Source organism: Lepidothrix coronata, unplaced genomic scaffold (assembly GCF_001604755.1).
Source record: "Lepidothrix coronata isolate B3197 unplaced genomic scaffold, Lepidothrix_coronata-1.0 Scaffold93, whole genome shotgun sequence".
Classification (NCBI taxonomy): domain Eukaryota; kingdom Metazoa; phylum Chordata; class Aves; order Passeriformes; family Pipridae; genus Lepidothrix; species Lepidothrix coronata.
In genome coordinates this window covers 2161034-2174784 of record NW_016690273.1, presented here as the reverse complement: position 1 = coordinate 2174784, position 13751 = coordinate 2161034, and the positions used below count along the sequence as shown (strand labels likewise).

At 48.7% G+C, this 13751-nt stretch overlaps 1 protein-coding gene across 1 annotated transcript in view; it reads right to left on the bottom strand.

Annotated features, from left to right (window-relative positions):
* The window catches only part of TIAM1 (T-cell lymphoma invasion and metastasis 1), an 82698-nt gene extending 73528 nt beyond the window's left edge, over positions 1-9170 (bottom strand). Inside the window, exons 1-2 of the mRNA XM_017821954.1 lie at positions 9036-9170; positions 3067-4049 (exon numbers count right to left, since the gene is read on the bottom strand). Coding sequence (XP_017677443.1) covers positions 3067-4038 — 972 coding nt within the window. The 5' untranslated portion in view covers positions 4039-4049; positions 9036-9170. The remainder of the gene's footprint in view (positions 1-3066; positions 4050-9035) is intronic.
* Between the last annotated feature and the right edge of the window lie 4581 nt (positions 9171-13751).

Here is a 13751-nt window from a genome sequence, read left to right as displayed (position 1 = left end):
GGACACAACAGGACCATTTCACAAAATCTGGATCCCAACAAACAGGCTGTAGGATCCTGGGGATCTCACAGCCCACAGACGGAACAAGCCGTATCCAAACAGTGTTTGTCTCCCTTCAAGCAAAAATGGGTGAAAATGTCAGCCAATTAAGCCCTTTCCACCTACATCACATCAGCTCCAAAAGCCCAACATGATCCCAGCAGAGCTCTCTGGGAAGTCTCGCTCAGCAGATCCAAATCCCTAATGTTAAAATGTTAGGAAGCAGAGCTGCTGCGTGGGTGCCCCAGAGCCACCCTGTGAGCACTAATCGCTTGTGCACATTGAATGTAATTATCTCTCCATAAAGCTCTCCTCAATTAGTGGAGAGTGACTCCCACCATTCAATTTAAGGTTTAAATTTGGAAGGGAGAGATTTTCTGCTGTGTTTTGGGGTGGGTTTTTTTCCCCTTTTAATGTAAGCCACGTACTTGCAAAGAACCCATGGATAAGGCATTAGAACAAGACATGTACAGCCATGATTCTGGCACCTTGTTTCTGTGACACATTCCAGGATGAATTTTTCCAGTGGTCAGCACAGCACAAAAAATACAGCTAGTCACAACTTCTAGTGAATTTAACATATAGAAACCATGGTGATGCACAGAACTAGACTAGTCAAAAGACACATACAAGTGACCATCAGGACCTTCCAGGGCAGCTGAGACTAAAAAACTAGGCAAATATCCAAGCTACAACTTTCCAAAAACTGAAAAAACACCCCACTGACTAACACAACCCCAAATTCTTGTGAGGACTGGCAACAGAGATCTGGGCAGAAACCTCACCCCTGGCTTTGAGGTTCCATGAGGTGACTCTGAAAAAGGAAGCTACCTCTGCACTGAAACACCAGAGAGGAGTGACAGGTCACTGGCCTGGAGGCCAAGAGGGAAAACTGTGTCCAACACCACATTACACTTGGCTCTGGGTCACCTTTGTGTGGTGCCCCTGTGGCCCTAAGATGTAATTCCTATTTCGTGACATTGGGATGGGGGAGGCAGTTCAAAAGGCTGATAAAAACACAAAGTTTTTGCCTCAGTGCACTGAGTTGTTTTTGCAGCATGAACTGCTCCACAGCCTGATGACACACACACAGGCTCTGGGGCACTGCTCAGCGTGGTCAGCGAGAGTGCGAAGCTCGTGTAGAAAGTGTTGAAACTCTGGGAGGGCAGAGAGAGATAAAAGGTGCCAACACAGTGCCAAGGAGCGCATTAACAGCAAAGCAGCAAGGCCTTCAGCTCTGCACCTCAGCTCCCACTACCATCACTCTCCACTTCACACAGGGGTGATGAGTAAAGAGGAGGAAAGTGCTGAGACACTGTTAGACTGGGGACCTGGCACAGACACAGCTTGGTCACTTCCCTCCAAAGCCACCTCATCAGGTTCACCAAGGAACTACTCCTTTCACTTTGTGTGCAAATTTGGACTTCCTTTTCGCTCTATCAAACACATAATGACAGTCATTTCCCTAAGCTTGCTAAAGGGAGGCTTGGGCTAACATGACTTCACTGCTGACAAGAATCTTATACTTACTGGATGCTGCTGGGATTAAAGACTTGAGAGGAGGAATTTTGACCTTTCCAAAGCTTTAATTTTGTTGAATTTATCCGTGGTAATAATCACTGCTGAGACTCCTTATAGCCACCATCTGCAGTCTCAGGAGAGATACATCTAGTGAAACCAGCCCCACAAAATTATTTCCCTGGGCATGGCTGAGGCCTCACAAAATACTACTTAAATTCATAACTTTCACTACCTGCCTCAAAGGAATCTTCTGAATGCCAGGACAGGCACCAAGACGATGAAAAACAAATGCTTTGCTGTTCACCACCAACACTGTTCTCCTTTTCTTGAAAGCAGGCTGGAGGCAGCAGTTGCACCTAACAATCTCCACAAAAGCTGTTACCTCCAAGGCTGCCAAGTAACATCTTTTTTTTTTTTTTTTGCTTGTTGTTGTTGTCTTGGTTTTTATCCTGCTGGTGCACCAAGGGGCTTTACCTCCAAAAACCAAGAGCTGATTTTGAAGCACAAAAGCTGCTGTTGTGGGATGCTGCAGCATCTGTCCCAGCATGTCATTTTTGTATTTGGAAGCAGAGCATCTCCACAGGTCAAGCACAGCCAGGAAGTCACTCAGCAACCCCATCCCAGCAGCTCCCACGAGTCAGTGCCAGCCGAGGTGGGGGCACAGGCTCCTCTCTCCTGGTATCTCCCTCTCTGCCACTGATCTGCCAGCAGAACCACTGTTTGTGGTGCTATGTAACTGCACCAGGCCAAGAAAAGCAGGGCAACTAAGAGTAAAATCCCAGCAGCAGGATTGCAGGAGTGGTGTTTGGAGGGGCACCCAACAGCAAAGCTCCTCTTGGCTCTGTGCTGTCTGTTGGAAGGATGAGGGCACAAGTCCTCCCTGGCTCGGAGAAGCAGCATCTTCCCCCTTCATCTCCATCCCCCACCATTTCTCAGTTTACAGCAGCCCCCTGTGCAGGGACAGCACTGCTGTGGGGTGACGTTTTGCACAGATGTGAATGTCAGCTAACTGGAAGAGTGAAATTTCAGCCCAGCCAGTGTTTACTACAGAGGGGAGGGGAAACACTCACGGGTTTCTTTGCCTCCAGCCACGAGTGCTCACAGGGTGCAGGCAGGGGAGGGTGACAGGGCAGGGAGGGCAGACAGGGGGGACACAACACGCACAAGCTCTGCAGTGGAGTGATGCAATTTGGCAGCTACCCTGGGAAAAAAGGCATTGTCAGCACTGCAAAGCATGCAGGAAATACTTTAGCTGGCAAATGCAGATTTATCTTTTCCAGAGGCAGCAGAGAGTGGAAAAGGCCCAAAGAGAGCTGCAAATAAGGAAGGAAGCAGTGATGGGATCAAGACAGCTCTGGAGATCGGCTAGTTCAGCTCTGTCCTGGAAACACCCCTCTTCTTGGAAAAGGGGTGTTGAAGGAAAACAGAGCCTGGGAGAACCTGGAAAACCTTCTATCTACAGACCCAGCTCAGCAAATGCCACATCATAGGAGAAAAGTATCTTACCTGAGTGGTTTTGGCCCTCCTGCCCTGCATGCTGCTGCTGTGGCTGATCTGGGGGTTGGTGGCCCCTTCGGAGAGGCAGTGTGACTTCCTGCAGGGCAGCGTGTTGTAGTTGCTGTAGGAAGAAGGCGCATCCTCGGTGGTGACCGAGGCCATCTTATGGCTCCCGATATCCGGGATGTCGGACACCAGGTTCCGGCAGTACCCTCCGAAGGCGTTCCGCGGGCCCCCGTTCATGGCAGCACCCGGGGTTTTGGGGGAATACAAGTCACTCATGGAGTTGGCACGTTGGCAGGCGACCAGGGGCTGGGGGCTGCCCCCGGCCTCCGTGCCCGGGGCGGCCTCAGCGTCCTTCTCCTCGGCCAAGCCCAGGATCTCCTCGTTGCTCGTCAAGTGCTCCTGGCTGAGGTCGGAGAGCGAGAACTCCAGGCTGTCCTCGCGCCAGATGTCGGCGGACTTGGAGCGCTTCTTCTTGAAGCTGGCTGTGTCCATGAAGCCGGTCCCGTTGGCCGCGTACCGGTGTCCCCTGCCATCGCCCTCCGCCAGGAAGGGCGGCTCGTCGCCGTAGAGCCTGCTCTCCTCCGAGCCAGGCATGCTCTGCACGGAGGCGGCCGTGAGGACGGTGCTGCTGTCCACGCTGGGCGTCACTGACGAGTCAGTATGGTAGGACACGGGCCGCAGGCCCATGTCCACGCGGTCCACCCACATGGGGCTCCCAAAGTCCTCCAGGTTGGCCTCTGGGGCGAAGGGCTCCAGGCCGTTCTCCGCCAGGGACTGGGGGATGCTGGGCGTGCTGCTGGAGCGGGTGCTCACCTCCGAGTTGCGGTGGATGATTTTGCCGGAGGAGGCGTGGCGGGAGCGGCGGGAGGCTTTGTTGGAGAGGCGCAGGGAGCGGGAGGTGTGCTTGCGGCCCAGGCTGGTGTGCTTGTCCCCGTAGAAGGCGTGCTCCACGCTCTGGCTCTCCGCGTTCCCCATGGCGTCACAGTCTGCGAGGGGAGAGAGCGGCACCGTTACGGGCTGTGGCCAAACACGCGCAGGAAGGAGACACATAGAAACACCCACGACACCAAAACCAGCCTTTTTCTTCTTAATTACTGAACCTGTCCCAAGCCCTGCACCACAGAGTCCACCGGGTCTCACAGGACCCGCTGTAACTACAGCAGCTAATCCCACAGAATTAATTAAGCAGCTGTACCAGCAAACTTAGAAATACAACTCTGTTAAATGAGAATGTAGGAAACAGCCCTGCTGGTGTAAATGAAGAGTGTAGAATTCTAGAGGGAAAGATTGAGCCTTGAAGCCTGGCGTGAACTGGAACCAGCTTAGCACCAAAGTGCAATCTCAGCTCTGCACACATTCACTCGACTCTCAGCGTCAGCTTTGTCATTCCAGCCAACAAACTCAAAAAAATCAACAGCTCTTGCTTATCTGCATGTAACAAGATGCCGAAAAGTAGAGGGATGTACACCTTTATCTGAGATTTCACTTTCTTTTTTGGCTAGGAACAGCAAGCTAAAGCACCAAAGAGCAAACTACAAATCCTACCATTTGGCAGCAAGCTAATGACAGGTTTGATTTCTGGAACAAAAAAAACAGTGCAACATTAAGCAGGTACAGAAAGCCCCACACAAGAAAGCCATATTATGAAAAATAAATTAGCATGAGTGACTCAGACTATACAAAAATAACCTTTCCTTCCCACTCCCTCTGAAGCAGATAGCTAGATCCAAGTGCTTTGATCTGAGCTGGAATGCAGGGACTGGGTTTCTGTCCCCATCCCCATCCTCCTGCATTATTCACCCGTGCACATCCCGCCGGGAAACAGGTTTCCCATCCAGAAGGTGGGAGTGATGATCTGGTTCAACCTTTGGAAAACACTTTGAGGTCTGTGATCTCACTCAACAAATGTCAGAAATATTTTATAAGTAGTACTGGGTCCTTCTGGCCAAAGAGCAAGAAGAATAATAAGAAAAGTAAATGCTGAAGTTCACAGCCATTCAAAATTAAACAGGAGATCCCGAATTACACATGAGACAACTATATAAACAGTCCATCAGTCTTGAACAGAAATTCCAAGGCAAAACATCTTTTTTTTGAGGTATTTCCATTCGTCTTGGCTGAAGAGAAAAAAGCTCCCCCAAGAGTAAAACAATGGAGTTTTTAATTTCTTGGGGCATTTTCCTCTCCTTTGCCAGGATGCCCTGATGGGTTCTGAGCCACATGCTGGTAGAATGAATGTGACCATGCATTTTCCCTCTAAATATCTAAATACACACCATTGCTGCTGCACAACACTGAATTAGCCCTACATAAATTCCATGGAAAGTGAGGAATCAATAGCATTAAACACAGGGACAGCACTTCTGCCCTAGAGGTGTACAGCAGGACTGAACTCTGCAGTGACACTTCTGACTACAGCCAGAGGACTCTGCTTCTGCTCCTCTAACCAGGGAAATGGGTCATGGCTGAGGCTAAAAGTCTGTTCAGTGCTGAAGCAACAGACACCTCCATAAATATCTGGACATTTCTGTATCTAAAATAAATAAAATCTCATTTGAAGTAAACTCCACCAGGAAATTCCCCATGTCTACTGAAATGAATGGCAGAACTCCCTTTGGCTGCCATGACTTGGTTATCACACATTGTTTAGAAAAATAAATGCACTGAAGAGAGAGAAAGTTTAAAAGAAAAGACAGCATTATCAACCCCTAAACATGGTTTATCCTTTAAAAGCTACAGCCCTTCGATACAGGCCAGACTGAAACAAAAACTCAGCCAGCTTTTGCTTCTAGAACACTTTAAAGCACAAAACTTGTATTTTTTCTTCCACAGATATCTAAAACCAGGCCTTAACACTCCCCATGCTGCAAAAGGAACCCTTGGGGCAATGCTTCTAGCTGCCTCAGTTCTGAGCTCCCTGCTAACCACACTTCCAGTCGGCAGGATTTCCAGGCAGGATTTCCATGGGCTGCACAGCCCAGCAGAGCCTGCAGCCATTTATCCCCCAGTCTCCAGCCACACCATCACTTCTCTACCTAAGGAGAAAAAGCAGTTTTTAAAGTCCTCTTGAAACCCGGAGAGATTGAAGAGTGACTCTTTACCTTCCAAACCAAAGCTGCAGAAGGGCAGGAGCATCCCCCGGCTGATGGAAGCAGCTCTGGAAAGCTGCCCTGTGCCACCACCCTGACACAATCTCCATCCACACCAGGCAACACCTCACCCAGCCAAAAAGCAACAGAACCACAAATGACCAGCAAAGAAAGGAACAGCAGCTCAGGAACCCCTGCAGACAGCAGCAGGAATGTTTAGGGAGTGATTTCACACAATGAGAAGTACCTGCTAAGTAATTGCAAGAAGTGTCAGACTTCAAAGTAAAGAGCTGTCCCTTTTTAATCCCGGGGATTGGCACTTCGGGTGGATCTGCCCTGAGATAAACCCAGACCTCACTCCTGCCCTAATCCCACTGACTTCCCTGGCATTACACTGCAGGTTCGTAGGAATGCTGGGCGGTGGGCGGGTGCCAGAGGGCTGCAGGCAGAGGTGGTGCACTGATCCAGCTGCAGCAATACAAGACAGTGCCATCCCCGAGGCTTGTCACCATCCCCTGGCAGAGCCCATCTGCCCTGGGAGATGCAGGACACACCCTGGGTAGGGACAGTCAACCCCATCAGGTCAAGCTGAGAGGGACTGTTTGTGGGGTCCTCTGAAAGGGACCCCCACCCTACTTTCTCACCCCCATTTCTGCCTCCCCTCCACATTTCCACCAGTTACCCTGAACCAATTCAAGTGGTTCATGCAGCAGAGTCCACTAAAACAGCAGAAAATAAATCCAAGGTTAAAAAAAAAAAGTTTATTAGTTAGTTTTTGCTGAGCTAATGAGCTGATCTGGTACGTGCCAGGGGCAACACAAGGGTGCCCATGTGGGGACACAGCAGGGAGAGGAAGGGGCAGCACCAGTCAGAGGGGCCAGGGAAGAGGGGACAGTGGATGGCACCCCTGCATTTTCTGGCAGCAGTGAGCTCTTAGGTGAGCCCAAGCAGATGTGGAAAGCCAGCCCTGAAACATGAATTGGCACTGGAGCAGATGCCGGAGTCCTCAGCTGGCAGGAGCTGGGCAGGGGAGGGGAGCCTCAGCCTCCCCCTCCCACGGGCCACAGCAGACACCCTGAGGCAAAAGCATCTTAAACTGCTCCAGCTACGACTGCCAGATGCTGCCTGTCTGTGGCTTAACTGCATTTAGCACACTCAGTGAAAAAAATCTGTATCAAATTAAGAAAATGAGTAATATTAATGGGAGTTGCACACAAGTGCTGGGAGGACAAAGGCTCCCCTTGTTACCTCACCCACCAAACCCAGAGGTGACCATTAAAGACCTATCAAGGGTACCACCAGGATACAACATAAATCAAGTGTGACACATCTTGATGCTTTAAAACAGGTCTGTCTCTCTCAGCCGAGGGTTGGGACGTGTCAGAAATCTGCTGTGAATTACTCAGAGGCTCCCAGACATCACACAGGCCATGCTGAGAGCACGACTGCTTGGATACTTCTCAGCAGAAAACGTTGATTCATCAAAACCCAAACTTTTTGTGGGAATACGCTGCCTTTGACTAAGGGCTCTGAGAGGGAGGGGTTTGAAAACCAGAGCAGGGAGACAGACATCTCCTGGAAGAGGCACCAGCTCAGTGACTCAGTTGCTCACTGAAGAAGATTCAGATTTGTATCTGCAGCCCAAGTCAGACAAATGAGGGGTGGCAACTTGTTCCTCCATGTCCTCAAAGAGGTGGCCTGACCATCCAGCTCTGGCTGTGCTGGGAAGGGGCTCTCTTTCCCAGAAAATCTGCTCCTTCCTGCTTCAGAGCAGGGGAAATGTCAAATTTGTGCAAGTCTTCAAGGGGCTGGGAAAGTCATCTTGCAGCCAAGCTTGCACATCAAGAGGGGTACAGGGGTTTGAGATGTGTTTTTTGAAAACCCAACACTAGGCTGTCAGCAGGGAGAACACAAATTCTGCAGGAAAGCTTTGGGAAAAGCTGTGTTCCCTGCACCAGGTACCCTAGAAAAGCATACTGACCTCTGGCTGAACTGCTGAGGTTTTGCTGGATGAGTCTAACATGGTTACACATAAAGACTATCACATTCCAAATGACCACCGATGATGGCCCCCTCAAAGAACACAATTTTCTTTAAAAATTTTGCCTTCTCTTCCCTTACCTCCGATATTAAATATTTGTTAAAACAATTACAAACAAAAATAATTGAACACTCGTTTCAATTAAACCCAAGTTACTAACTATTACACTTGCAAAAGGCTGGACCACCAGGTTCCAGAAGAATTTATCTGAAATATATTAAATTTCCAACCAAATTTGAAGAACCTCACAAGACAACAGATTGCAAATTCAAAATTAGATTCTAGTGGGAGGCCCTGGTGACAAATCTGTATTTTTCTCCTGGAGCGGAGCTTGAAGGCTGTGAGAACCAGAACAATGATCAAATCCACAGCGGGCAAGGAGCCTACAGAAATAAACTTCTGCTAAAATCTGCCAGCTAACAACAAAGATTTTTTTACTGAACTCACCAGAACCACATAGAAAAATGTACAACACTAATAACCAAGTGTGAACGCACACATTTTATTGTAATTAAAATGTGCTTTTTCAAGAGGGCAAGAGCGGGGCTGGAATTCCACAGAAAGCCTTTGAGTTTCTCGGAAACTCCAGCAGCATATTCCATTGTTTTCACATCAGAACCTTTTAAGCAGCCATTTCTTCTTTGTAAGCCGCTCTCACACATGTTAAAACACGGGATGGACTCCAAAAAGGCCCTGCAGGCAAATCGAGTAAGAGGAGGAGAGAGGGAGGAAGGGATGTCACCAGGAGCCGCTTGATAGCCATTGTAACCACATTTTGCCCTCCCATGAACATCACACAGCACAGCAAACTCCTAAAGAAAAACACAGGGACACACATGTACCTTCCGAGGCAGTACCGGTATCCAGCGCAACCTTCCCCCAGAGAGCTGTGGCATTTAGAGGTACAGAATTGCAAATGACACCAAAATGAGCAGTTACTGGGACTGCAGAAGCTGTCAGCACCTGCCACTCAGCGACTCCATTACTCCCTCGTCAGAGTCTATGACTACATGCCAAAAACCTGGGGAGAAAGAGGGGAGAAAAACAAATCAGACAAAGGGTCAGCAGGGAGGGCTGTACAGGAGGATCTTCTGCCAGGGCCTGTCACCATCACTTACCTAAGAAACACTGGGCAGTACAGCACGAGAGTGCTGTGCTCAAATTCCAGTGATGAAATCTGATGGTGGCAGAATAAATGAAAAACCCAGCCAGGTACCATCAGTCCCAACAACAGAACGTGGAGGGCTCCTCTTCCCACAGTCAAAATCCCCACAGACACCAACGTGCCCTTGTTGGGGATGGTCTGTCTCAGGCAGGGCTAGAAAACCTCAGGTACCAAAAACACACCTGGAGAGGCACCTTCCAATAAGCCAGGACTGAACTGGCAGCAAAGGGGAGCCCAGCAGCCCGGGGAGGAACTGGGAGGCCTCCCAGGAGATTTCTCTGTGCAGACTGTCTAATTTACAGAAAGGGCGGTTTTCCAAGCAGGGATTTCATTAACATTTTTCAAGGGCGAATCAGACAATCAGGGCAGAGCATTTACATGTGTTTTGTGTGTGGTGAAAGGATTGTTGGGTTAATTGCACTCACTAAGGCACGGATACAAGAGACCAGTCTGTGCTTATTTAGACCTAAGGACTGTCCTTACGACTTCTCTTAGGTTAGACACACGTGTGCACTCCTGTGGGTACCAAATTCCAGCCCTTTCTCGGCCTCATACCACTGCTGAGCTCCCTTGCAGGTGCTCCAGGCCTGGAGATACAAACTCACCAGAGGGCTGGTTGTGCTTCCCAATCCATCTCCCATCAACTTCCCCTTCTCCCAGCCAAGCACCGGCAGCAAAACACCAACTCAACACTGCACACAGAGTGGTGAGAGTTATAAACTTCTCCTAAAGTCCCAAGGAACAAAAACCTTGGGAGAGATTACTGATGCCCTTCATGTCATTAGAGCTGCTTGGTGGGCAAAGGGGAATCCTTGCTCTTGGCTGGATTCTCAGAAGAGATGAGAGTCACTGGCACCTTTTTAAACTAAAAATATTCTCATTTTCTTTTTCCTCCTTCACATTCTCCTCTTTGCTCCCCACCTCCCTCTCTTCCCCCAAGCTGTTGGTTGAGATCTGAAAGCAGTTCATGAATTGCTCAGGAGCTGGCAGAAATTAATAAAATGAAGCTCATTTATATTGAAATGGACTCATTACCATGCCAGCTGCCAATAATTTGCAGGAGGGGAATCTTGCTGACAAACAAGGTCCTACAGGCAAGAGGCTCCCCACCTGCATCCACCACATGGAGAGCATGAGCACTCCTCACCTCCTAAAGAAAAGGAATTGTGAGCACCTTTGTTCAGATCCACCTGCTACTGCCCCAGAAAACTTGACCGAAAGAAGAACAACACAGATTTTATCAGATTTTCCATCCTGAAATAGCTTTTGAGGAGGTTTTTTTGATGCAAACTCTGGTCACTTCCCACACCACCTGTGCTCATTCAGCAAAAATCCTTCTCTCCTTGCAGTCCTTTGTTAAAAAGTGGATGTATACAGCTGGATGCTGCATTATCCAAATCCTTGCTCCCCTCCAGGTACACTTGAAGGGCTGGCAACACCCTCTGCCACAAGCAGATGAGTACCATGCACACACAGCTCCTCCAGAAGAGAAGGCTTTATCATTACTCATGGACCCTTTCCTGAAAAGTTTTGCTCCTATCAACTTTTATGACTCAGACAGTCTTTCCTGAGTGTCATGCTTTTCAAGAAGAACATCAGTTTTTCATTTTCCTCTTTGTCCGATATGCACTGGATAGGTCCTTGTTCTGTTGCTTCCTAGTTCACTCCAACAGCCCAGGCTCTGCTGCAGCAGAAATTCTGGAGCTCTGAAGCAGCCTCAGACAAGGCCTTCTCTCCAACAAGGTCTTGGCAAACAGGGATGGCTGTGCTCCTCCACCAGGAGGAAGGGCTGAAGCAAACACAGCCTCATGGCTTCCTTCCCAGCACAGAGCCCTGGACACATTTGCTCTGCCAGAGGGGCCTGGCTGAGGGAGAGGCTGACCAGTAACACACCAGGAACTGTTCTCAGGGGAGACAGACAATTGGAAACACTCACATGTGGAACAACAACTCATCTCATTATAAAAACAAACAATCAAATAAAGATTTGCTAACTTCCATGCTCAAGACAAAATATTCCATCTTAAACACACACACATGTACATCCATGGTGTGTGTTTGCCAACCTTACACACAGCAGTGCAAGCTCCTCATGTTCTTTGAAGGTCTGGAAGCAGCACAGCTGTATTTATTCCACAGCCACAAAACAGCGCCTTGGAAAACCAGGCCAAGGAGTTCCCACAGGGCTCATCGCCCAGCAACTGAAGTCAATCCCAGCCCAGGGAGCACGGAGCAAACCACCAGGGATGGGTTAAATGCACAGTAAGGAAGCAGAATATATTAAAGGAGCACCTTATTACTCACATCTGGTACCTGTGATTCCAGGGACAGCAAAGAGAGCCCTGACTGTCACGTGCTGGGGGCAGTTTGCAATGCCAAGAGGGCAGCAAAAAATCCATCACACCTTTTGCTCGTGGACATTCAACAAGAACATCAACAGATGAAAAATATGGAAGCTGTAGTTTTCTAAAAGCCTCCTTTTCAAAGCAGAGCCTTTCCTTTCCAGCAAGAAAAATTCAGTTTGCAGGTATATCCTCTTGCCCAGTGAACAGGAACAGCTGGTGAGAAGGACGACAGCTCACTTTCTAGTTTTACTTTTTCATTTTATGATGCATCATTTTTGTCAGATTCCAAATGCAACTACAGATGTGAGATCAGCTGGCCATTAAGCAAATTTTCATCCTGTAGTAACTCCACCATAACCCATCAGGATGCATGTACAGAGACAGAAAGCAGGAGTCATTCCATACAGAAGCTACTTACTATTCATCAGTGGCTCTGGGCTGTATTCCCCACCCACACTCCCAGTCCCACGCCATTGTAACTCCAGCGTTCGATCCCATCTCCTGAAATGGAGAGTCAGGCCCTTTATTTGTAACTGGAGGCCACATTTTGTTGGCCTTTATTACCTCTAGTTAATATGAATGGCTGCTGAAATCAATCTGTCCCATCACCTCCCCTGAGACAAAGCTAAGAGCTCCCGAGTGCTCCAGGGTTCTGGTGGCCTGACAGCCCTGGCTCTCCCCATCCCATACCCCTGGGCTGCCCTTCACAAAATAAAACCCACAAGAAATGGATCATGGAATATCCTGAGCTGGAAGGAACCCACGAGGACCATCCAATCCGACTCCTGGCCCTGCCCAGGACACCCCAACAATCCCACCCTGTCCCTGAGGGCATTGTCCAAACGCTCCTTGAGCTCGGTCAGCCTTGGGGCCACTGAACCTTTGTATGACACTGAGCTCCAAGACCAGCTTCTGTGGATTGCAGAAGCTGGTTGACTTTTAAACCAGTGAAAATAAATGACAAACACGCTCCTCTTCATGTTTTCTTTCTACGCCATATAAAATGTCATTTTCGTTCGTGACAAAAATCTGTTTTAAACCAACCACGGCTTATACTACCTGTTGAGGAGAATGGCTGCTCCTGAGACCAGAGTCTGATGACAATGACCATCCAGACAAGGCTGGGGGGACCATCTGCACACCCCCAAGAATTGGCCAGCAGACCTGGAATTGCAAAACCTCTTTGCAAGCGTCTCGCTAACACGCAACCTCCGTGTCTGTCACAGCCGGGAGAACAATGCTGGTGATTGCTCCAGATGAAGAGGAGGGGAAAGAAAAATAAACCCACATTCCCTTTGTGAAGAACTCCTAAAGGGAAGGTGTAGGAAGCCTTGCTCTCCTCCAACTGGAGCACCACCCCGGTGAGAATTTCTAAGGGAGGGAAGAAAAGGCAAAAGGAGAGGGAGGCAGGAAGGTTTGTCAAGAGACCTAAAACCTCCATGTAGCCGAAAATCAACCATCCCCAAATCCCAGCTAAAAGAAACAAAACCGGGAGCACTGACAGAGCACTGAGGGGCCTTGGTAATAAATTAATGGAAGAGCAGAGCAGTTAGCCCAAGGGAAAGCCCCCTCTGCAGGGTTTCTATATTTATACGAGGGGATGTGAATAATTGGCACTGTTGTGGGATTGTTTGTTTTTTAATCATTTTTACAAGTATCTGAGCATGTTTTAACTCTTTCTCCTTCCCTTGCCTTTCATTTTTAATGGTGGGAAAATCCCCCTTTCTTCCCTAAGGGAAATCTGCAAGGTTTTACACGTTTACAGCAAAGGGCAGAGAAGGGGAAGGATTCTAATTTCAGATCATCAGACATAAGCAAATCTATGGGAAGCCACAAGGGCAACTCCCTGGAGCCTGTGGGGCAGACAAAGCCCAGCCACGAGGGAGCTGCAGGGAAGAAGGAGCCCATTTGGCCTCCATGGAGGACAAGAAGAAGAGAGGTGGCTACAAAGACTGCATGTGCATTTATATGTTACTTAAAAAATTAAAAATAGTTCCCCAAATGCAGCTGAAATAAAAAATAAGGTGTGGTTTGTTTATTTACCTTTA